Genomic DNA, 24,164 nt, shown 5'->3' on the forward strand with positions numbered 1-24,164 from the left:
ACACTGCTGAGGGGAGCAGCATGCGGGTCAGGAGAGGTCTGCCACGCCATATGGATCTCCTCCAGGGCAGGTGGGAATCGAACTCATGTAGAAGTGGCCTAAGGCTCTCAGTGCTGTGCTTTAACCCGCTGCGCCACCAGGGAGGGCTCCTGAATGTTATTCTTTTCAGATATGTATATTGAGAATATTTTCTCCCAACTGCAGCTTGCCTAATCTTTCTTAACATTAACTTATGATGTCCATAAATTAAAGATTCAATCAAATTTATCAATTTTTCTTTATAATGCCTCTGTATCTTTTTTTTAAAAAGATTTATTTTTAATCATTTATTCGTACATGAATTAGGGTGTAGGCCAGATGAGTGGAAGTATGTGAGAGAGGATTCAACAGAGACAGAATGGGGAGCAGGACAGTTGGATCTACTGAGATACATTGCTGAGGGGAGCATCAGGTGAGACAGGAGAGGTCTGCTGCACCATGAGGGTCAGCTCCCTAGCTGGGGATCGAACTCGTGCTGCAGTGGCTAGTAACAGCCTAATAGTGCTGAGACTAACCTCTGTGCCACTAGAGAGGCCCCCCTTCTGTGTTTTTTAAGAAATCTTTGCCTACCTAAATTCACAAAAATACTTTATGTTCCCTTTTAGAGGTTTTATAACTTTATCTTCTACATTTAAGTCTACAGTTCATCTCAGATTCATTTTTGTGTAAGATGGAAAGAAATGTTAAGATTGTTTTTTTCTATATGGATAAGAAATGACTCTAGCATGATTTGTAGAAAGATGTCCATTTCTAATCAAGTTGCTCTGGCACCTATACCTGACATTGAATTTCTCCATTTATCTAAGTTCTCTAATTTATAGAGATTGCAAATATCATCCTTTTAATGTCTGTAGGATCTCAAGTGGTACCTCTGAGTTTAATCTTACTATTTGTATTTTGTATGCCCCTCTTTCCAGAGGCTTATCAATTTTAATAATTGTCCCCAAGAAGGAGTTGATTATACTGTATTTCTCTATTGTTACCTACTTCCTATTGATTATTTTCTTTCCTTTGTTTTCTTAGTGTTTAATTTTTGTTTTCTTAGGTTTTACTTTAAGAAACTTGAAAAATTAAACACTAAGATCACCTATTTCCAATTTCTCTTTTATTTAAATATAAGCACTGGGAAACTATAGATTTCCTTCTAAACACTTTTCGTTGCACACCATATTGCCTTTTTTTGTATGTATAAGTTACTTATTATTTTGAAACAAATCACTCTAAAATTTAGAGCTTAAAACAACATTAAATACTATCCCACATTTTCTGTAGGTCAGGAATGCAGGAGAGACCTATTGGTGGGAAACTGGCTGGGCCTGGAGAATTTGATTCCAGGAAGGTATAGTCATGTGGGTTAATCACTTGGCAGGTCCTCTGAGTTCCTCCTTACATGGATCTCTCCATTGGGTTGAGTGACCTCATGACACAGTGGCTGGCTTTTTCCAAAGCAGGTGATCTAAGAGCAGTAAGGCAAAAGCCACAATGACCTAACCTTGTAAGGGCCTTGTCATTTCCTCAATATCTTACTGGTTACACAAGAGAGTCTTACTCGGTGTGGGAGATTAGTACAGAGAGCATGAATCCAGAGGAAGTAACACAGAAGCCAATATTGCAAACTATTTCTCCCTCTGTTCTATTAGTTGTTCCTCAAACATGACAAGGTTATTCCCACCTCAGGACCTTTGCAATTGCTGTTTTTCCTATTTCCAATGCTCTTCCCCTGGTAATTAACTATCTCCCTCACTTTATTCAGATTTTCACTCCTAACATACGTGTGTGTGTCTGAACTTCCCCATTTCTATATGCAAGCAAGCTTCTATTAGCTTTGTTCACTACTTCTAAGAGAGGGAATGGTACGTAGCAGGCAGTAAACACTTGCTGAACCTATAATCGTTCATCTGTTCCCATCTTTGAGTGGGCAGATACCTTAGAAGGTTTCTAACCCAGGTCCCAACTAATAATCATAACTCTGGAGCGATGGTCCGGTCTCTGTCTGCAGGTTTCTCAGCCCCCTCAGGACTAGGACACCCAGACTACAGGCTCGAGAGCACCCTACTTGTGGGTGATAAGTGGCCCGCAAGCTGCGAGTGCGGGGGAAGGCGGCGCCCGAGAATAAATTACTGTTAAAACGTTGATTCTTTGAAGTCTTTCCATCCCGCAAACAAAGCAACGGCCCAGCCGCGACCCACCCCCCGAAAAAATCCCGGCAGTACCTGATTCCGTCACCTCACGCAGCGTCCGCGGTGGCCGCAGCCGCGCACAATAGGCCCCGCCTCCTCCTACATTTCCGGTTCCTGCTCCCTCGCCAAAAGGCATGCTGGGAATTGTAGTTTTCAGTTGACCACTCTTGTGCCGCAGCATCGGAGGGTTTCAGCTTTCTTCCTCCAGCTGCCCTAGGGAGTTGCCTTTTGTCTGGAGTGTTGCTGTTCTTCTTTGAGCCTCGGTCATCCAGTATGTAAAATGGAGATTACAATATCAGCCACTTACCGATCTCCTCTGCAAGTGACAGGAGTCTAATTGTTGTCGAGTGCTGGACTGGGAGTGGGCTGGAGCCAGGCTTGAAGCTGCTTCCCGAGAGCCTTACCCTCTCCTGGAGTTGCCCACAACCAGCAGGGCCATCGAGCTTGCTTTCACAGCCCTTTCCAAGAATGAGGTCCCCATCACTGCTACCTGGCTGTCCAGGCTCACAGCCGAAATATGAGGGGTTGGGCAGGTATGAGTGAGTTAGTCTCTGGCAACTGTCCCTACTTCTTACCTTATGTGTCCACAGGGAAACTGAGGCTCAGAGTCCTGAAGTCCTGTGCCCATAACTTTGCTATGTGAAAACCGTTAGCCGCTCTCCCCATTACTCCTGCAATCCTAGGGCTCTCATGTTTTCAGAGATACTACTGATATTTCTGTGAATGAACAGAAATATCTGCCCAAGAAACCAGGGTCCTATTAGAGTCTTCGCTGCCCCTCACTTTTTCCCACTACAGACTTTTCTTTCCATAACTCCTCCCACGCCATCCCCAACCCTTCTTTCTTCCGCTTTCGTAGCAAATTTTATTGCTAAAATGAAACGTCCTTTTTCTCCCTGAGGAGACTTCTTCTAAAGCCCATCTCTAAAGTCTCTAGAGAGGTTAACCTTGACTCCTCATTCAGCAGGCACAAATGTTTACAGTCGCTCCCATCACACCTACCCTGCACCTTGAAGCCACCTGAATACTTTTCCCTCTTCTCCCTCCCACTGTTTCTGTATCCCTTAACTTTTGAAGGACTTCATAGCCACTTTATAGAGAAGTTCTCCTAGGTGGTCTCCCTAGCTTCCCCTCTGATTATGTATCTCCCCTAATCCATGCACCCTTGCCACTGTTCGTGGATGTAAAACCTAACTTCCCCAAGGCCTTGCATGGCCTGCTTCCTGGCTGTCCCCAGCCTCATCTCCTAGCACCATTCCTGGCTTGCTATGTTCCAGCTGCATCTGTCTCCTTGAAATGTTTGAAGACATCAAAGGCCTTTGCTGCCATGGTTTCCTTTCCTCTCACTTCTTCCATGGATAATTCTTCATATTCTTTCCAGTTAAATGATCCCTCTTTGGAGAGGCCTTTACTGTCACTCTAGGTAAGAGTGGCTCATTCAGTCCCTATCTTGGCACCCTCTTCATTTTCTCTATTTCACCTACCAGACAGTGATTTTATCCCCCTATGCCTTTCCAATTATTAAGTTTGTTGAGGACTATATCTGCCATGTTCATGATTGTATTCCTAATATTATGACACAGAAACTATTTGTAGACAAAATAAATATGTAACTTTTTTCCTTTCTTGACAAGGTCAGATCCTCCCATCCTAGCTATCAGATCCAGGGCTAGCACAGTAGATTATAATTCTTGACATACTTCCTTCCTCTTCAAGGAAGGCTTTGCTGATCACTGCTCCACTCCCTACCCAAAAATGACTTCTCTCCTTTGAGCTCTCATAGCACCTAACCTGTTTGCTTTGTTGCCCCTCACCTACTATATCTTTTTTTTTTTAGATTTATTTATTCATACAGAACTGGGGTACAGGCCAGAGATGTGGAGGGTGAGAGGCTTCACCAGACACAGAGTAGGGTACAGAACAGGCAGATCTACGAAGTACACTGCTGAGGGGAGCAGCGGGCGGGTCAGGAGAGGTCTGCTGCACCATGTGGTCACCTCCGGGGCAGGCGGGGATCGAACTCATGAGGAAGTGGCTTAAGCTTCTCAGTGTAGTGCTTTAACCCGCTGCACCACCAAGGAGGGCCCTACTATATCTTTTATTAAAGATCTCTTTGTCTATACATTAACTTATCTCTAAGACAAGACCTCCATCTCAAGGTCAGAGCTCCTGAAGACCAGATTTTCACCCAATTTATATCCAGAACCCTGCATCAGGCATTGCCTGACCTGGGTGTATCCTAAATGTCTGTGGAAAGAAATCAGTCATATGGTGGTGGATGACAAAAGGAAGGAGTGCATATGTCAGTTTTTTAGTTATTAAACAATTGCATGATAGATGGTAGCTCATGTAGGAGACTACATCTCAAAGGAAGTGCTTAACAGCACTTCCTGGATTTTTTTTTTTAAAAAGAGATTTATTTATTTATACAGAACTGGGGTACAAGCCAGAGGTGCAGGGGCAGGGGGAGGATTCACCAGAGACAGAGTGGGAAGCACAACAGGCAGACTGATGAAGTACACTGCTGAGGGGAGCAGCATAGGTGGGTCAGGAGAGGTCTGCCGCGCCATGTGGTCACCTCCAGTGGCTGCATCTCGCTTGCAGTGCTAAGCCCTAACCCGCTGTACCACCAGGGAGGGCCCTCCTTCCTGGATTTTTAACAAGCATTGAGGGGGGGGTTCCCAGACCTGAGACTCAATACTCCTTATGGGAACTACAGAGCATAGTATCACCTCTGTATGTCAATGGTAGCAGCCCAGGTAAGGCTGAGGGGAAAGGAAACAAGGAAATAAGAAAACAAACATTTGACAACTTGTGTTGGCAACTTCTTTCTGTCCTCATGATTATTTTTCAAAATAATACCAAATATCTATAGCAATCTCTGGTTTGGATGTTGTCAAATTGATAAGAAAAATGTATACAAATGCTCTAAGTAAGGCATCTGGCACATTTTAGGTCCTCACTAAATAAGATGAGTTATTTCCTTTTGCAGTTTGGGGAGACTGAGGCCCAAAGAAGTGTCTAACAACACAGACCACTGCCAGGATTCAAGCCCTGATTGAGTTGAAGTTCCGAGCTACTACCCTAAACTTGTAAAATCATAGGTTTTGTTCCCATCAATAAGCAATGAAGTCCCATCAATAAGTAATGAAGTCTTTACAACTCTCCACTGAAAAGGCATTTAAGTCCTGTTTAAGATTGCATAACTTCTGGGACCTCCCTGGTAGTGCAGGGGGTTAAGTCTCACCACTACAGAGCTATCAGCAGCCACTGCAGCATAAGTTCAATCCCCACCTAGGGAATGGACCCACATGGCACAGCAGACCTCTCTTATCTTGCTCACTGCTCCCCTCAGCAGTGTAGATAAGTAGATATGTCTGTTCTGCTCCCCTCTCTGTTTCTGGTGAATTCTCTCACCTTCTGTATTTCTGGTTTACACCCCAGCTCTTGTATGCATAAATAAATAAATAAATCATAAAAAATCACAATTTTTATTTTGTGTCCTATTGTTTTTTCTTTCATTGCATGAAATCCCTTCAGTCTGTGTCCAAGACAGTTTACTCAAGATAGTCTATAAAAAAGAAGCAGAGCTCTAAGGAAAAGAAAGAATATTTTGTCTTCTTCCAAAGCATTGCTTTCCTTCTGCCTGGACAGAGCTGAGAGTGTCTTCCCATGCTCCTTCTCTTACTGGATGGAGAGGAAACGGGAGCCTGAGAGGCACCAAAGCCTAGGGCTAACAGAGTTCACAACCGATCAGAGCACACAACCTGGAATGAATCAAAACAGTCCCAGGTTTGTGTCTAAACCACCTTTGATTTGGACAGTGGAGCCAAGGAAGGGAGAAGGTATTTTCAGTGTATCTTGCAATCAGTTTTTTTTTGGCATACGAATACAAAATGCAGGTGTCAGATTAGAAGAGGTGTCCAGAAAGGTTGGAGGTTATGACTAACGCTTACTGAGCATTTATTAGATCTTTCTCCTTCTAATTTGTACCCCAAATTACAAAAGAGAAAAATCAAAGTGTTGAGTGAGAGTTTGTCCACAATCCCACCAAGATTAACTGGGATTAATTGGCTCACCTCGTGAGCCAATTAATTGTCTCACTAGTGAGACAATGAATAGAATTATTTTGCTCTCATATTACTTTCAAAAGGATAATATGACTTGGCACTTTGTCTTTTTTAGACATTTAAGGTAGACATGGGGAGCAGGATTTAGGGATACCATCAATTTCCAAGCACAGCCTACCTGGGGAAATGGGTGGTCGTGTAAGAAAGGGACTTACTGCCACCTAGCGGCAGCCTATGCTGTGACAACGAGGCAATCAAGAATTCCAGGCCTGGAGCAGGTGCTACACACCAAACTGGTTAAAGGTAGAATCTATCAATTAGTACATGTACTTTTTTCCTACTTTTGAAGGTTATTTCCAAACCAGCGTGACATCTGAAGTCCAGATTGTCCCTTCAGGGACCCCTACCTTCCTTCCTCATCCGTGTTTCGTGGGACAGTTTATGGCTTTGCTTCCACACCCCTAAAGGGTACACACTTTACTGGTGGCCGTCTATTTATCTCTATGTCCCGAAGGCACAGATGCCAGTCGGGCGAACTGAGGGTCTATGAGCACCCCCACCAGGTTAGGGACCTACTCATCTCATATCCTAACCTCCTAGAACCAGGCCTGGCACAAAGTATCCAGTGAACACTGAATGCACATTAATGAATATTTTTGACCCAAACTTAGCACTCTATGACCGAGCCCAAGGTTAAGCAGCAGTTTATTTGAATACTTTAAATAGTAAACATTTGAGAAGGTGAGTGGGGGAGTGGATGGGGCTTCTCAGAGAAGTGTCCAGGACAGGGCAGGGGATCGAGGCAGCCAACCTGTTCACAGTACAGTAGATGCCCGGAACTTCTGGGTCAAACAGAACACGGCAGCCGTGAGGGCCGTGCACTGACGGGCCAGGAGCTTCACACTCAGGTCATGGTAGCCTCTCTCACAGGTCAGCTTAGCAGCCTCCACAAACTGGTGGTAGGTGCACACCACGTCCCTCAGGTTCCCTGCCGTTTCCCTGTGCCGGGCAGAGCAGCGGCTGCAGTCCGTGAACTGGAAGCACAGGCCGGCCAGCTGGACCAGGTGCAGGAAGGTGTCACGCACAGCACGCTGCATCTCTTCAGGGGACTGGTCCATTCTGATCACGTGCTGACAGCTCGACAGGAGCTTCTGGGAGCCCAGGCAGAGCTGGCTCCGGCTTTCAGAAAAATGCCAGGTGCACTTCTCTGGGTGATGTTTGTTGCCGTTCCCCCAGGAAGCTTCTAAGATGTCTTGTAGTTCCAGCAGGCTGTCGTTGAGCTGGATGAAGCCCTCAGGGGTGCTGGCAGGGGCAGTTTTCAGCTGTCTCAGAGTCCTGGAGCAGTACTCTGGCCAGATGTGGCTGTTTCTCAACAGGGGCTCAGTGCTGCAGCTGTGGGCCCTGGCTGACCTCCATGGGAGGGCCAGCTGACTTCCTGCAGAGGGTGGCGAGGTGAGGGGGGCTGTGGGGTGTGCTTGTGAGTCCCCATCTTCTTCCTCTGTCTCTAGCTGCAGGCCTCGGAAGCAGGTGGCATAGGAGAACTGGCAGCTGCACTGCTCCAACCCAATCCTGGGGGCCACCGTCTCATTCACACCAGCAAAACCCAAAGACGCAGCCATCCTGAGCCCCACTGAAACGTCAGGATGGCTTTCTGGGGCAAAGCACAGGAAAGACTTCTCAGCAGGAAGACAGATGCTATGGCTTTTATCTTTGCTTTCTGAGAGAGAACAGTGGTCTGGGTCTTCTAAGTGGGACTCCTGTTGGGGGCATGCTAACGGCTTTGGCAGAGGAGGCTCTGAATCAGAACAGACCTGCTCAGGACTGTCCCCAGGGATCGTGTCTTCCCCCATGGCTCGGTTAAGTGGCTCTGCCTTGAGCCCATCCAGAAGGGAGGCTGACAGAACAGTCTGGTCCCCATGCAAGAAGCCAGGGCCTAAATCTAACTCTGCCAATGGCTTCTGTTCTCGGGTCTGGCACGTTTGGCCTGGGATTTGTCCGCTGTACCTGTGGAGCTCTCCCGGGGAATGTGGTTGAGTGTGTTCAGTCCCTGTAACGGGAGACTCCAAGGACAGGGAGATTATTACTCGACCAGCTCGGGCGGTCACATCAATAGTCTGAGCAACAGCATTCAATGTGTCGCCGTCAGGGACACCTGATTCCTTCCCAGCTTTGTCATGAAATAGGCTGGTGCCATTTTTGTTTGCAAATTCTCCTTCACTTTCCAAAGAGAGCTGTCCTTGTTGCTCCTCCTCTGTAGGGAAAGATTCCATCTTCTCTGCTGAATTTACTTCACATTCTCCACTTCTAGGACTGCCTTGAGGAGACAGCAAAGGTTCTGTGTGCGTGGGGGAAGCTTCTTGCATATGGTTTGCAAGTCCTAATCCTGTTTCCAGCGGGACTCCTCCTAGTCCTGGTGTATCTCCTTGAGAGACAGTTTGTGGCCCTGGGCTGATGGCCAGGCAGACTGTGTCTGAGTTCAGGTCAGCACTGGAGGGAGAGGAGGCGCTGTGCCAGGGCTCTCTGATGAGTTCACGGGGGGCGTTGCCATCCAAATCCTGAGGTGGAGACAAGGTTTGGGAAAGTCCTGCCTGACCAGTATCTGGGTCAGAGGGATCCGGATCGGGACAGCGAGAGTTACTAGCCTGGGAAGCGGTGATAGTGGCAGTGTGAGGAGTGACCCCAGCTTTCTCTTTACGGGTGGGGTCAACTCGGAGGCGAATGGCAGAAATAGAAGACACTCGAGAGTCAATGACCGACTTGGTCTCCATCGTCTCGGGCTCCATCTCCATGACCCGGGAAGCTGGAGTTTTGGTCTTGGCCTCCCTCAGGGGAGCCAACAGCCCCAAGACCTTAGTCTCCAGGAGGCCAGGCTCACCTTGCATGTCCTGTAAAGAGGACACAGTTGGGGAGGGGGCACTAAGGGTTAGATAGGGCTGCCTGTCATAGTAGCACACATCACCCACACGTTCCAGGGAGCTTGATGGCACCATGGGAAATGACACCTGGCAGGTGTAATCAGTCTGTAGGAAAGACCTTCTTTTCCTCAGGGTCTTGGCATACTTTTTCACCATTCCTCGTCTGCTCGGCTCTCTTCCATCTGGCCCAGGATTCAGGCTGTCGTTGGGGCCGCAATCACCTGCTTTCTTCTGCAAGCCCGTGGCATTGAGTCCTACAGAAAAAACAGCTCTGGGACCTGGGAGTCAAGAAAGGAAAAAGTACATAAGAGTAGAGAAACCAAGAGGCTTACAGCACCTGGGCACAGGCTCTGGGTTCCCTGGGTCCACATCCTGGCTGGGTTACACAGCCTGGAGCAAGTTAAACCATGCTTGTCTGCCTTTCTCCCTCGAAAGACGGGGAGGTAAGTGGTGGGCTTTTCCACCCTGCCCACCACCACTGCCCCTGCAGCCAGACCCTGGAGCAGACCCAAAGATGTGAACCTAATAAACATAATTTGTGCCCTAATAAACATAATTTGGAGGGAAAAGAAGTGAATAGCTTGATGAGAGTAGGCTCTCAAAAAATATTTAACTAACAGACCCTGGCATATAATGAGGCTTGATAAATGTTAATTATAAGTAATTTAAAAAAGATAAGATTATTCTTAATTGTATACATATTTTCACTGCACAGGAACATTTTGATGGGTTTATCTGGAATTATGGCTAAGAAGTTATAAAATCCTGGTGAGGGCGAGGGGGTTAGGGGGAGACATTGAAAAGAGGAAAAAAATAACTGTGGCAAACATTTTTTCATTCTTAGTTGTCCAGTATCCATTTCATGGTCTTTGGGCCACAGCACCCCAACTTTCTCTCAGGAAATGACATCTCCCCAGTAGGTATGATCTGCTGTAACTGTGAATGTAGGTGTCCTGCCCACGTCATCCAAGTGGTCAAATGTGTGACACAGCCAGCCAGCCATCAGTTTCCTAGAATTTCAAACTCAAAATTTGAAATAAAATTTTTTTGATTAAAAAACTGTAATAAATCTACAGCCCAGTCTTTGCAGCCATGGAGTCCTGACAATGTGATGGGGAATTCAGTCTCCCAGATTCTTGCCCTGGTTGCTGCCTAGGTCTGAACTGGTTCTTCCCCTTTGCTGCCAATTCTAGGAGCTTTCTTACAACCTTCTCTTTGCGCTGACCTTGACCCAATCAGCACTGCCACGCAGTAGAGACGAGTTAGTGCCAATGAATCAGGCAGCGCAAGGCCTGCTCCTAGCTTGTGCTCGCGAAAGGGAGCAGAGCAGTCGTCCCCATCACAACGTGGCCTGTTTTTGGCAAAAAGCGGCCCCGACTCTGGGTCTCAGGTGTGAGGGGCTTGTGCCGACCAGGATGGACCTGAAGAAGTGGAGAATCACCTCTGCCATGAGGTCCTGGGAGTCAGCCAGCGCCATTAGGCTCGGAGCCTCGCACTTGGGAGTCAGCGGCTCTCTCCTCAGGCCAGCTGCCTTCGAGCTGCTTGCACCTTGAAACCTTATCAAATTCTCGGTTACTCGGACCTTTAGATCAGCCTCTCTGAGGCTGGGAACCGGAAACTGCCGTATTCAAACCAAGTCCAGTCACATGTGGTAGCTGCTGCTCTGGCTGGCTACTGACCAGAGTGCTTCTGAAGCCTAACAGGAGAAAGGCTCCCACAGCCAGTCAGGTGACAGACCAGATTCCAGTTCTGGTCCCCTCCATACCAACACACAGACTCCCTGTGAAAAAGGGAGTGTCTGCTATGGACCTCACATCCTGACTCCACACCCATAAAGAAGGCCTTGGGGCCCTCCCTGGTGGCGCAGCGGGTTAAAGCACAGCACTGAGAAGCTTAAGCCACTTCAGCATAAGTTCGATCCCCGCCTGCCCCGGAGGAGATCTACATGGTGTGGCAGACCTCTCCTGACTGCCCGCTGCTCCCCTCAGCAGTGTACTTCGTCAGTCAGCCTGTTCTGCTCCCCAGTCTGTCTCTGGTGAATCCTCTCACCCTCCGCATCTCTAGTCTGTACCCCAGTTCTGTATGAAAAAATAAATAAACCTTAAAAAAAAAGAAAGAAAGAAAGAAAGAAAGGCCTTGACTGCTTGTCTGCCGTGCTCCCATTCTTGCTGGTAGAACAGTGGCTGACCGCTAGGGCAAGGCCGGGGTGTGGACGCATTGCACATTTGACAGAGGTTTCTTTTCCCCAGGGATACAGTCAACAAACTTAAGTCATTCACTTAACCACCACACCCGGGCACAATGGCCGGGGCCACAGTGATGAGGGACAAACGAGTTCCTCTGTTTTCAAAGAGTTCTCAGTCCGGGGAGGAAGGGAAACATTAATGCCAGACCACATAGATAGATGCACAGTTCCAGGCAGTGCTAAGTCCCGAGGAGGAAACACGAGGGTGCTGTAAGAGGTGTGACAGGGGTGGGGAGCCCTGCCCTGGTCTTGTGTTCCCTGAGGAACAGGGAAGGGTGAGTACCACCAGCCAAGAATCAAGATGGGGCATGTTTCGTGTGTAAAGAGCAATGTGGGTAGAGGCCAGAGGTGGGAAAGAGCTCAGCCCTTTCGGGAACGGCAAGGTCTGAGTGCAGGAGCACAGAAAGAAGGCTCAGAAGAAGTGAGATGGGCAGAGGCCGTGGCATAGGCTCCTCAGCGGGCTAAGGCGCTGGCTTTCTTCCAGGAGCAAATGGCACTTGCTGGCAGGGAGGGAGCCAGGGAAGGGCTGAAACAGATAGCAGGGCTACAGCCGCCAGCCCCTAGGAGGGCAACCTCAGTGTCTCTGTGCGACCTTTTTTCACCCTCTGGCATGCAGTGTGAGTGTGTGTGTGTGAATGTGCTGTGAGGATCTCAGGTCAGCTTGGGCAGTCGTCCTGTGTGGAAAGACGTTGCACACTCTTGTGAAGGCAGCGATGAGGAACTTAAAAATGAGTTCCTTCATGAGCCACCAACAGCCTGCTGGGTTCTTCTGGCTTCAAAATCTCATTTAATGTGGCTCCAGGGCCCTCACGATATATGTGCCTCCCTCAAGGCCTTCCTTTATTGGCATGCGGGTCAGGATGTGAGAGGTCCACACTGGACACTCCCTTTTTCACAGGGAGCCCGTGCATTGTTATGGAAGGGACCAGAACTGGGGTTCCTGAACCTGGGATCTGGTCTGTCAGATAAACTTCACCTCACAAGGCCCAGTCACTCCCCACTCTTCCAGGAAGCCTTCCTTGGTCCCCATGGTGAGTGTATGCCTCCTACTTCTGTGTTCCCACAGTTCTCTCTACCTCCCTTGCAGCCTGCACTTGAAATCATGATGCTTGTGAACTGGTCCACTAAGCCCAGGGTGACCTCAAAAAGAACAAGGACTCTGCTTTATATGTTTTCCCCTCGAGGGTGGTCTCTGACCCTGGTGGGTATTCCGGAGCTGCTACTGCGTCTGACACCTTCTGGGGGTGGGATCTCACCTGAGAGGGCATCTGGAGGTGTGAGCTTATCGGCAGCATCGTAGTATTCCTCATCTGAGCTGCCATCCTCAAAGGCCAGGGGCAGGTGTGGGCCCAGGGCTTCCAGCGTGGACCTGGGTTGGGGCTCAGTCCAGCCCTGCTGGGCCCAGGCTGGTGGGGCGTCCCCCTGCTGGGAAGCTGTGCTCCCCGAGCTATCGCTCAGGTGGCTGGCCGGGGAGACACTAGAGCACAGGTTATAGTAGTCAGTCCGGCTGCCCTCATACAGCCGGGGGTCCAGCCTGACCACACTTAGTTCTTGCCCCCAGCTGAATGGTTCGGGAGCGGAGCTCTCAGAAAACTCCTTCTGGCACTGAGCGCTGTCCCTGGGGGCCAGGTCCAGGAGATAGAGGAAGCCACTAGTTCCCATACTGCCTCGCTCCTCTTGGCCATTGGCATCGAGACTCTCCGGAAAGCCTGGCGAGCTAAAGTGGAAGAAACCGGACCTGCTGGAGGAGCAGGCGTCCAGGTCGTCTTCTTCCAGGGCATCCATGGACTCGCTCGAGCCACTGGTCCTGCAGCCTCGGCTCTCGGTGTTTGCGGAGTCAGAGGCCTCGGACTCAGCACTGTCCGTCGTGCTGCTGGCCCCGCAGGTGCTCGGGCCTCTCCTGGTCACCTCAGGCCGGAGGCTGTCCCCGGGAGGCTGCTCCTCTTTCATGAGTGGTCTGCTGAGGCCTGGCTTCAGCAGGCGTCTCTCCGAGAGGGGCTCCAGCACGCAGTCCACTTCGGAGGACTCCTCTGAGTCACTGCACGCCCTGGATTCATAGCCTGCGACACAGGGGACGCCACAGGTTACAAAACGGCACTCGGGGTGGGGCAGAGGCCTGTATGCCCCCACACCGTGTCTGCCTCTCCCCACCGCCATTTTTCACATGAGAAAAACCAAGGTCTAGAAAAGTGACCAGTGGCTGTTCATGCTATCCTGATGGGCACAGGATCTGTGGGACTCGAAATTCCATGTTCTCCCACATGTGATCTCCTATCCCATACCTACCTAGATCTCTTCCTTAAGGAGAGCTCCCTGTTCACAGAAACTGGAAGGTATTTAATTGGATTTCCTTTGCTAAGGGCAGTATCGCCTTTGTTAAGCTCCTCTTCAAACTTCAGCTGTCTTTTTCTTGGCATGAAAACCAGGTAGGCAATCATATTTTAAAAATAAACTAAACGATAGGCCCTGATATACTGAGTCAAGTATCTAGGGAGTTGGACCTAGAATATGTATTTTTAGCAACATTCTGGGGGGGATGTGAGGCTGCTAGACTGGCGCCTTCTGGAGCGTGGCATTGGGGACTCACAGGTGCAACAGAGCTTTCAGGACAGTGAACACTCAGCCAGCTGCCAGGAGTTTCTGGCCAGGATTCACGGTCAGTGGGTTGAGGCTCTGAGCCAGGTTTCCAGTCTCTCTGCCACAGAAGTCTTCAGAGAGGTCTTTCAAAAGTCCTTCCGATCATATCATACCACTCAAACCCCTGCCCAGCCCACAGGGAAGACCCTCAGCCAAGGGCTAAGGCCTCTCACAGGACAGCCCTGGGCCTATAACCCACTGCGGCCTGTCCATGTTCTAGCCACTACTGAGTTTCTCCCAGATTCAACCTGTGTCCTATCTCTGTGCTGTCTACTCTGCTCCAGACAATCTCTCCTCCCTTCTTAGCCTGATTAACTCCAGCCACTACTCTGACCACTGCTACCTGCTCCTGCAGCAGGTCCTCCTGTCCTCGAACCTCCACCTCAGCAATGCCTTCACTCTGCGCTGCTCCCCGACCAGGCTCATCCCGTATCCACGAGTTGAAAGCAATAAGTCACCTAATTATTTACTCTACCCACCGTCATCTAATCTCTTGAGAGGATGGATGCCTAAGTGCATGGGCTGGCAAGACTGAGCATCTCTTCCCAACTCCACGTTCAGTGACATCGCCTGGGAAGCTTGAAGTGACCTACAGTGCGAGTGCTTATATCATGAAAATAGGCAACTGATCCAAATCAGAGTGTAGATGTTCTGGTGTTTCCCCTTTAGAGACAGCTAGGCGAATGCTTTATTGATGGTTAGGAAGCCAGCGCTAAATAGGACCTGGGAGCTGGCTTGGGAACTCCATATCCCCCAGCCTCCATTATTTTACTAATTTTATGATGTGATGTTGGGCCCTCTCTATCTCCAGGTATGCTCTACTTGTAAACATGTAAGGCTGAGCATTTCTATTATAATTCAAAAGAATGCAAAAGACAACTGAGGCATGGAACAAGAAGCTAGATGGCTATATTGCCCTCAACAAGTAGGGATTTTAGGAAACACTGCAAGGAATCAGAGACCTACAACAGCATTTCTTGGCTTCAGCAGACTCTCAGTAACAAGGATAGCTTCTCCATTTAAGATTTTGGGAAGATCAGCTGTTTACCAGGAAATCAGTGGAAAACCAGTTCTTGTCCATTTGCTGGAAATCTCAGCTCAACCCAGTTCACCACCTCCCTTTAGTCTGCCCTTACCTAAAAAGCCCAAGAAATGGGCCCTTTCTTAGTGGGGCAAGTCCCAGCATCTCACCTTCTTCAGCAGATATGCGGTGAACTTGTTTGTTTCCCGGCCAGAGGAAAATGGAGGTGACCGGGTCCACAAAGAGCCTGTAGTACCCAGCAATCAGGCAGGCTAGGTCTTTTGCACTATTGGATTCCAGCAGCAAAGTGAGAACCTTTGAAGGTAAAAAGAATGCTCATGCTTATGTTTATAAAGGCCAGAGAAACTGTGTGGCTAATGAGATATTCCAAATAAACACAGCCATGGTGCACAGGCAGACCCCTTATATCTAAGACTTGACATGGGCACACACACACACACATGTGCACACACAGGCACAGCGGGTTCTTCCCACACAATCTACAAAGTATCCCGCCTCTTGATCCCTTCACCCAGTCCCTCATCCCAGTCACTCTACTCTGTCCTGTTCATTTATGTAGTGAGGCCGTTTTTAGACCTGACCTAGAAAAGGAAAAGGAACAAGAACTAATGAAGAAGGAGGGAGAGGGTGATAAGAAAAATAAAGCACCCTTCAGCATGTGGGGATTAAAGGAAGGCAGGATAAATGCAGAACTTTCCAGAGAGGCTCAGGAAATATGCTGCATCGTTTACCCTCTCCATGGGCTCCCACTCAAACCTCGTGGGCAGCCATTTGGGTCTCCTGCACTTGATAAAATCCTCTGGTGCTCCCAGGCATGTACAGCGTCCAGCTCAGTTTATAAGAAAAAAAACTAGTAGGACCAGAAAAATACCTTGTTCACTGCTTTCTCTTTGATGGGACAGGATAGATAAATCGTGCTTTTAAGAAAATGCTGGAAATTAGATTTTATTAACACCCAGACTCATATAAAGTACCCTAGAATCATTTAGCCCCAAACTCCAAAAGCTGGATCCAAACTCTCTCTTCCATGTGTTACCTTGATGTCTTGAAGATACACTTTGACCATGCTCACTTTCTCAGACTCTTCTGTCAGCTCTACCCGACTGATGTTAGCAAACTCTGCCATCGTGGACATGATGTTGAGTTTGCTATTGATAATTTGGCTAATCCCATACTTGGCTCCCACTAGAAGGGCAATGTAGGACTCTCTATCCTGTAACTAGAGAAGGGTAAAAGGGGAATTAGTTTCCATTCACAAGCTAGTGAAAATATATTGCACATATTAATTATTCGATTCCTACTTCAGGTCCTCACCACCACTTTCTCAGATTCCCCAAATACAGCTAGATTAAGTATTAATTTTATCTCCCACAAAACGCTTCACAATATATAGCCAAACCACAGGACTGCTACCTGTTCCACAAACGCAGCCTGCACTTTCACGCCTGTGTGTATTTCAGACATGCCATGTCCTCCTCTGAGAACTCCCTCCCTGCCAGCAAAATCTAATGGAAATTCTGACCCTTCTTTAAAAGTTTCCATCAAACACTAAAAGACTTATGTGTTCTGATGTTCACAGTAGCACTATCCACAACTGCCAAGCCATGGAACCAACTTAAGTGCCCTACACAAGATGAATGGATAAAGAAATTCTAGATTATAGACTGAATGGAATACTATGGAGCTTTTTAAAAAAGGTGAGATGGTGCCTTTCAGGACAAAGTGGATGGACCATGAGATGATTATGCTAAGTGAGATAAGTCAGAAGGTGAAAGAAGGTTTCATTGATCTGTGGAATATAAGTAACCAGAAATATATACTGACAGAGCACAGAAAAGCAGTTTTTAGACTCTAGGAAAAATATCTGAGTTACTGTAGGGAAAGGGGAGGGAGGAGTGGGTATGAGAAGGAAGGGTTTGGCCAGATAAGTCTGGAAGAGGATGAGTGAGGTGAGTAGCCCCAAAATTATGCAGATATGTAAACAACTGACAAATTAAGTAAGTAAAAGTTTCCACCAATGACAACTGCCTACAGAAAACAACTGCCTGATCTGTCTTCTTAAATGAGAGCAGTCCTTTTCCTCTGTATTTTTTCTATACCCCTTTTCTCTGTACTCCTCTGATGGCAATGAGCTAGGACTACTTACTATAATCATTTGCAATGAGTCACATTCCATATCATGTTCCTCAAAAACAGAATCTGTATTTATCTACGAAGGTCCAGCAAAGGTTTAACACAATTGGCTTCTTTTCTTATGATCAGTTCTTCCCCTAGACTGGAAAGGTAAAGGGGTCTGCAGACAGAAAACACTGACAGCTGGGAGAGGCAGGATTAACCCCTGGGAAAACTGGGACCTCTTTCTTGTACTTTCAAGTCTCCCTTTCTTCGACCACTTGGTCATCTTACTTGTCCAGGATTCCATCTGTTTTTCCCCTTCCGCTAATTATGTGCCACGCTTCTTTTCTTTCAAAACACTGATTCTCTTCTACCATCTACACTGCAGGACAGCAACTGAGTTAAACTGAATTCTTCATGGAAAATAACTGAGACACATTAACAAATTCTCTGCAAGGAGCTTTGTTAACATATATAAAAAACTCGCTAATTGGTAAAGTTCCTGGCTTGGTGCTGGAGAGCTCTGGGCTCTCTGAGTGGTAGGAGAGAACCCCTGAAGCCACACCCTGAGTCACTGACAGCTGCTCAGAATGCGGCTGGTGCTTCTCAAATGAAAGTGAAGGGCGAATGCGGAACAGAGTAGAGGGCTTCTCCTCTTCTCTTGTACATCTCTGGTCTTCCCTCGGGTCTTCCCTTTTTCTGGCAGGGACCTGGAAGGCACTCTTCGAGTCTTACCATTCCTTCACAATTTCTAGTTTTTCCTCTTTATCATACAAGCAAAGCTCCAGAATGTACAGTACCTTCATTAGAAGCCAAAATTTCTTGCTTTTCCATAATCCCTTCTCCTTCCTGTATTCAACCCAAAGCTAGCAGAGGAAACTGTCTTCAAAATCTACACATCAGCCCTTGCCCTCTCTCATACTTTGCTTTGTCTTGATAAGTACTTGGTCATACATTTCCAGGGTAGAAATCACATCTTCTGCTCTGCCTGGCCCAGCATCTACCACAGAGTAGCATCAAGCAACACTTACGGAGCTGTAATTCTTAAGTTCTGCAACAGATCCAGTACATGACAGGATTGTGAGAACTTCTGGCTAAAAGATACAGTGATCTTCTGAGGTCCAGTTCTCTAATACGTACCATTAAAGTAGCATTAAAGATTTTCCCACCATATGTCTTGAGTTCCCCAAGGATCTGAAGATAATTTAAACGTAGCTGGGCAGCAGAAATAAGTTGCTTAAATAGGAAAAAAAAAAAAAAAGGCTGTTGAAATCAGAGTTGGAGTTATTCACTTGCCTAAAATCTAGGCAATACTGAAATATTTTCCCTGGAGTTTCACAACAGATCACAGGGTGGGGTTGGGGGGGAGGGGTCAGCAGAGGCCATAGCTATATTACCTTCTGTCGGGGTTCCAGCAAATTCTGGTTCCTCTTCATGTGGAAGCTAATAGCTTTCTTGATGTCTTTGCCTTTCATGTTCCGGAGTAAGGTTGGAGATATAAAGTTCTCTATTCCCCAGTCTTTCCTGCCATTGAGATGGTAGAGACAAGGAGGCCCGTTTTAACAGTGACTGGCTCAGGGGAAGGGCCTAGTCACATATGATTCAGTTCTCAGTGTTCTTGAAATATTGCAATTATGAGCCTCTCTCTCAACAGAAGAGATTATGCATGTTTGTTTATTTGTCTATTTATACAAATACACACTGGACAAAACCCAGCCACCTTCAGGAATTAGGCCCCACCCATCACTCTGGGAGCTCACTGTTCACCATTCCACCTGTATAACACCCTCTTGTGGGAACTCCTGGCGTCCTCAAGTCCCCTAGGCCAAGCTTCAAATGGTGCCAGCCTGGCAGGCCCAAAATCCCCCACCAACTTACCAAATCACAGATTCTCAGATCCCACTCCCTGGGTTAGACCTAGCATGTCTGGGAAAGGCTCAAGGATCTGTTTTGTTTTTCAAATCTGATTACCCCCTCTTAGATTTGGTGATGGAGTTGACAAACCTGGGTGATACTGTGTAAAGTGGCATTTTAAGCAAAGAATCAAGAGGTTTGGGAATCCAACGACTTGATACTGCCTTCGTAGGAGAACAGTTTCACACCCTTCAGGCATATAATTTCCAAGCATTCTTGTCCTTAGGCAAGAATGAACTTCACAATGAGGTTGTCAACTGATTTCCCAAGGCATCCTGGGAATTTACAAAAGGATCCTGTATCTTTCCATTTGGAGTTGCTTCTGCCCCAGAGGGTGTAGCCAGGCTTGAATCTCTGAGAGCCAGGCTGGACGGGAGAGGATGGGGAGGGATGTAAGGGAAGACAAAGGACAGAGGGTAGGTAGGTGAAGATCACCTGTTCTGGCCAGGGTCAGGCTAGCTATCAATGCATCACAGCTGCTGTGGATGGGACACAGAAGACTGCTGCCACTTACTCTATGTATTTCAAGGAGATCTTCTGCGGCTGGGCGCACGCGTAGATCCGCTCCTGGATGTGCAGGGCAGCAAGTCGGAGAGCAGAGCTACATTTCATTTCCACTGCAAAGCGCTCCTGGAGCACATCGCTACAGCTCTAGAAGAGATTTCAGCAGAGCCGTTGGGAAACTGGAACAGATAGACTGTGCCTCCTGGCCCTCTCAGGTGAAAGGCAGCAGCACCAGCAGATCTGCTCTGAGAACGGCCACTGCCAATTCTTGCCTCAGTTACGTTACCAAGACTCTGAGTAGTGGTGTCTTCCCACTACTAAGTGGGGACAGTCAATTCTACGTTACCCAGATTCAGTGACGTTTAAATTAGAAGTAAGTTGGTCAGATCCCTCTCCCTGCATTTCAAAGTAAGTGTAAGGCACACAAAATTACAAAAATATAAATTATACAAATATAAAGCAATGTTGCCGTTTGCTGCCACCACTTCTATTAGTCATTGGGCAAGTCAATTCATTTTGTTTGAATGATCTCATCTGTAAAATGGTTCTTTTTCATTAGAATAAAAAACAGCATAGTAAATTCCATTGAAGGAAGTATGTTAGGGGGAGCAGAGTTAGGGGGTCAAGAGACCCCTTTTTGGCTCTACCATTAACTGGATGACTGGGGCAAGTAATACAACCTGTATAAGGCTGTTGTTTCATTATCTCTAAATTAAGGCTTTGAAGCACTAAAGCCCCTTTTAGCAATATAAACTTTAATTCCAGAGATCCTAAATGTTATTAGAAAATGCATCATCTACATGGAGGACTAAACCTCCATTTTACAATTACATAGCAAATCTCCTAAGATAACAACTCAGTGATGCAAAAGGGCATTGTGAGGGATCATCAGGCCTGTTCTCCTTTACCTAAATTAAAGATAATCCCTAACAGGAAACTGCTTAATTGCCTTGAGCTCATGCTCACAAAATAATCCTGTGTGCCATCTTGGAGAAACTTCACTGTTATTTTAGGAAATGCAGACCGGGTCACCTGCAGATAGAGGTATTCAAAGGCCACAGGGTCTTCTTTCAGGAGGTCCAGGGGGTCCTTGGGAACAAAACACACCCTGAAGAGGCAGCGGCAGTCATGAGACTCCTCTCTTTCTACCACCTGCCATGGGAAAGAAAGATGCCATTAACCTCACTATTTCTGCCTTTGCTTTAATCCACAAAACAACCGGAAAAACCAACAAACCAACAAGGAGTGATGGCCTTAAGAGATTCCAATATGCATGTTTCCCAAGATAGCCATAAACCTTTGCTCCTAAACACACTTTAAAAAAAAAAAGATTTATTTATTTATTCATACAGAGCTGAGGTTCAACGAGCCAGAGGTTCAGAGGCAATGAGAGGCTTCACCAGAGACAAAGAGGGGAGCAGAACAGGCAGACTGGCAAAGTACAATGCTGAGGGGAGCAGTGGGTGAGTCAGGAGAGGTCTGCCGCTCCATGTGGATCACCTCCAGGTGGGATCCAACTTGCACTGAAGTGGCTGCAACCAGCTTGCCAGTTGCGCCACCAGGGAGGGCCCTAAATACACTTTCCTTCCCATGGGTAGAAAAGGCTCAAAAGGGCAAAGCTTCCCACCAACCAGTTTCTCTTTCCAGAAAACCCCATCAACCAGTTTCTCTTTCCAGAAAAATTTCTGCTTCTTGTTGCTTCCGTGCCCTTCAGTTTGTATATACACATGGTTCAATACGTGGCTATTTTTTTCTATTCCACAAATAATGGCACAGTGTACTTACCTCCTGCACCTTACTTCCCCCCCCCACCCTTAACTATCTTAGGGATTTGATTTCCTCTTCTTCTCCAAGGCTAATGGAACAGAAGTGATTTTTTAAAAATGTCTGTAAGCGGGCAAACCACTGAGCTGAGGCACATGGGGTGAGGGTGGGGTTTGGGGGGGGTTGGGGGAGGGAGAGGGGTCAAAACAGGGCAGGGAAGAGCACAAGGGGCTGTGGTGATGGTTCTCGGGGGCTGTGGTGATGGTTCTCGGCTGCTGTGGTGGTGGGAGAACTATGGGGAACTATGAGGAGAAGAATCATATATAGTACAAAGATGAATGATGAGGTAAGAAAACTTAAAAAGACTTATATTTTTTAAAGGCCTGCCAGTGGCAGAATGGGCGAGTGATAAGTGTAAAAGCTCAGCTGCCACAGCTGAATATGAGCTGAATATGCATGGTGGTTCCTGTGTCCTGTCTTGCTCTGTCTCCCCCACTTAAACGTTCCCTTCGTTTGCAGTTCCTGAAATGCTCCTTATCTTTGTAATAATACACACTCAGCAAGGATTTGCTGACCTGACTTGTGTTTGGCTTTAGTTGTTGCTACCGCCTATCACTGGATGGTGGGAGGCTGAGTGCTTCAGAGAGGCTGACAAGGTTTGCCCTGTCCGGCATCATGGAACAGCTCAGGGCAAGTCTGGCAAAAAGCACTCAGACACATCAATGAGGGGAGATATTCCCCCAGCTGTGCAAAGGTTCGGGGGCAGGTCATCAGCTGGAAGTAAAAGAGGGGGCTCTCTCACCCGTGTCACTCTGGCTTAGTTACCCTAGCACTGTAACTCTCTGTCGCCACAGCTGTGAAGTGGGGCCCGGCCTACCTCAGGGGAGCACATAACAACCAGACCTGATTCTTGCCCTGTTATCCTCAGAGAGTGCTCCGTGCCTTCGGAGGCATGAGGAAGCACAGCAAACCCGCAGGCCTGCAGAGTTCTGACTCCAAAGGTTCATGCTGAAGACAGCGTGGCCGGCCCAGGCAGGTGCCTCCCCAGTTACAGAAGCAGGCTGCCCACCGGTGGGTAGCCCCTACCTGCTGGATAAGTTCCTCTTCGTGCAGCAGGTGCAGCCGAGAGATGCTGTACTGTTCCTCCAGGACCAGGGCAAAGTACTCCGTACTTCGGATTGACAGCTTTTCCTTCACAGTGAGGATGATGTCCTACCAGGGACAGAGAGCAAGGGACAGGATCACCAAGGAGCTGGCAGCCCTCAGGCTCAGGCTCAGAGCAGGGAGGACTTCCCTGACCTTATCTCCCCTCCTCAGTGCTGACCAGGTCCACTGCCGAATCCAGCAGCCATATCGTAACTGGTGGCGGGTGGAGCTTCTCCTGGCCCCTCATAGCCTTCCACCCCGTGGGTCCCCACTCTTCATGGCATTTCCAGAATGCCTGCTGACCCTGATCTAGAGGAACTTGTCTAAATGTTGTACTGGACATTTTCAACCTTGCTCAAGCACCACCCACCCCGTCTCCCTATCTTGTGCTTTACTTGGAAGGCCGGAGTCATCCAGCCTCCTGCAAGGTCTCCAGATTTCTCCTCTCCCTGCAGTCTGCACCTTGCAGAGAGAATCCTACCACATGGTATGCAATGGTGGGGTACTGACTTTACATTACTGAACCTGCTTCTTCTTGTGGGATGGAGGATGATGATGCCTAGTTCTCTGAATGGTGGACAGAACAAGTGATGATTACTACTGTGCCTACAGTTGCCAAGGCTCACATGCTGTTTCCTCTGCTTGGCCCACCTTCCCCCTCACTCTTCACAAGGCTGTTTCTTTCTCTTCCTACAAGCCTCAGCTCAAATGTCTCCTCTTTAGAAAGGCCTTCTCTGGCCATTGTATCTAAATGTGATAGTCCCTGTCCTTTTTCATGCAAGGCTTCTGTTTAATTTCCCTCATCATTATGTAATACTGTTTTGTTCAATAACAAGCAGTATTTTTTTTAGTAAGCAACAGTGAAGTTAAATGAGTGGATCCTAGACCTAGACTATCTCTCGCTAGGTGTGAGTCCTGGTAAACTGCCTCGGTATTTCCATTTGTACGATGGTAATAATATCAGTGTCCGTCACACAGGGCTGGTATATGCATTATATAGGGCACTTAAAGCAGGACTTGGCAGACGGCAAGAGCTTGACACGTGCTAACATTTGTTCTCTTGCTTATCCCTGCTCACCCAATACATGATCTATTCCCCAAGAATGCAAACCTCACCTGCACCATGCTCCATTCTGTCTCCAAAGCCTGGCACACACTGACACTCAATGAATTTTCACTTGAATGACTAATCCTAACAGACTCATCACAGATGACCTGCCAGAACCTTGGCTACAGTAAGTGCCAAGCCATTAGGTGATACCTACTTCTCACAATTCCTGATTCTGAATCCTCTTCTGATGGTTCTATCATACTCCATAACTAACCAGTGACTGAGTCCTGAAGAGTCTAGCTGCTTCTGTAACTCAACAACACTGTTCAATGTCTACTGCACGCTGGCCACGACGGTAAGCCCATCTCTTGACACTGTCCCCCACTCCCTTCGTGAGTCCACACCTCTCTTGGCTATGCAGACCAGGATCCTAAGGACCCCTGCTACTTGTCAGCCTCCACCTGGCATCTAGAGCAGGGGTTGGCAAGTTACAGCCATGAGCATGTTTTTGTGATTCACATTTTTTTTTTAAAGATTTATTT

At 47.6% G+C, this 24,164-nt stretch overlaps 2 protein-coding genes across 4 annotated transcripts in view; both read right to left on the reverse strand.

The window, feature by feature from the left end:
- TRMT10B (tRNA methyltransferase 10 homolog B (S. cerevisiae)) overlaps positions 1-2,476 on the reverse strand; it is a 15,343-nt gene extending 12,867 nt beyond the window's left edge. For both annotated transcript variants that reach the window (XM_004677977.2, XM_012721617.1), the window contains exon 1: positions 2,253-2,476. The gene's annotated coding sequence lies outside the window, so the exon portion shown is untranslated. The remainder of the gene's footprint in view (positions 1-2,252) is intronic.
- A 4,500-nt stretch (positions 2,477-6,976) lies between these two features.
- Positions 6,977-24,164, reverse strand: part of FRMPD1 (FERM and PDZ domain containing 1) — a 75,991-nt gene continuing 58,803 nt past the window's right edge. For both annotated transcript variants that reach the window (XM_012721456.1, XM_004677978.2), the window contains exons 8-16: positions 22,512-22,637; positions 20,694-20,813; positions 19,672-19,808; positions 18,641-18,767; positions 18,384-18,479; positions 16,165-16,347; positions 15,278-15,422; positions 12,706-13,509; positions 6,977-9,482 (exon numbers count right to left, since the gene is read on the reverse strand). In XM_012721456.1, coding sequence (XP_012576910.1) covers positions 7,105-9,482; positions 12,706-13,509; positions 15,278-15,422; positions 16,165-16,347; positions 18,384-18,479; positions 18,641-18,767; positions 19,672-19,808; positions 20,694-20,813; positions 22,512-22,637 — 4,116 coding nt within the window. In that variant the 3' untranslated portion in view covers positions 6,977-7,104. The remainder of the gene's footprint in view (positions 9,483-12,705; positions 13,510-15,277; positions 15,423-16,164; positions 16,348-18,383; positions 18,480-18,640; positions 18,768-19,671; positions 19,809-20,693; positions 20,814-22,511; positions 22,638-24,164) is intronic.

Source organism: Condylura cristata, unplaced genomic scaffold, assembly GCF_000260355.1.
Source record: "Condylura cristata isolate star-nosed mole 26May11 unplaced genomic scaffold, ConCri1.0 scaffold00006, whole genome shotgun sequence".
Taxonomy (NCBI): Eukaryota; Metazoa; Chordata; class Mammalia; order Eulipotyphla; family Talpidae; genus Condylura; species Condylura cristata.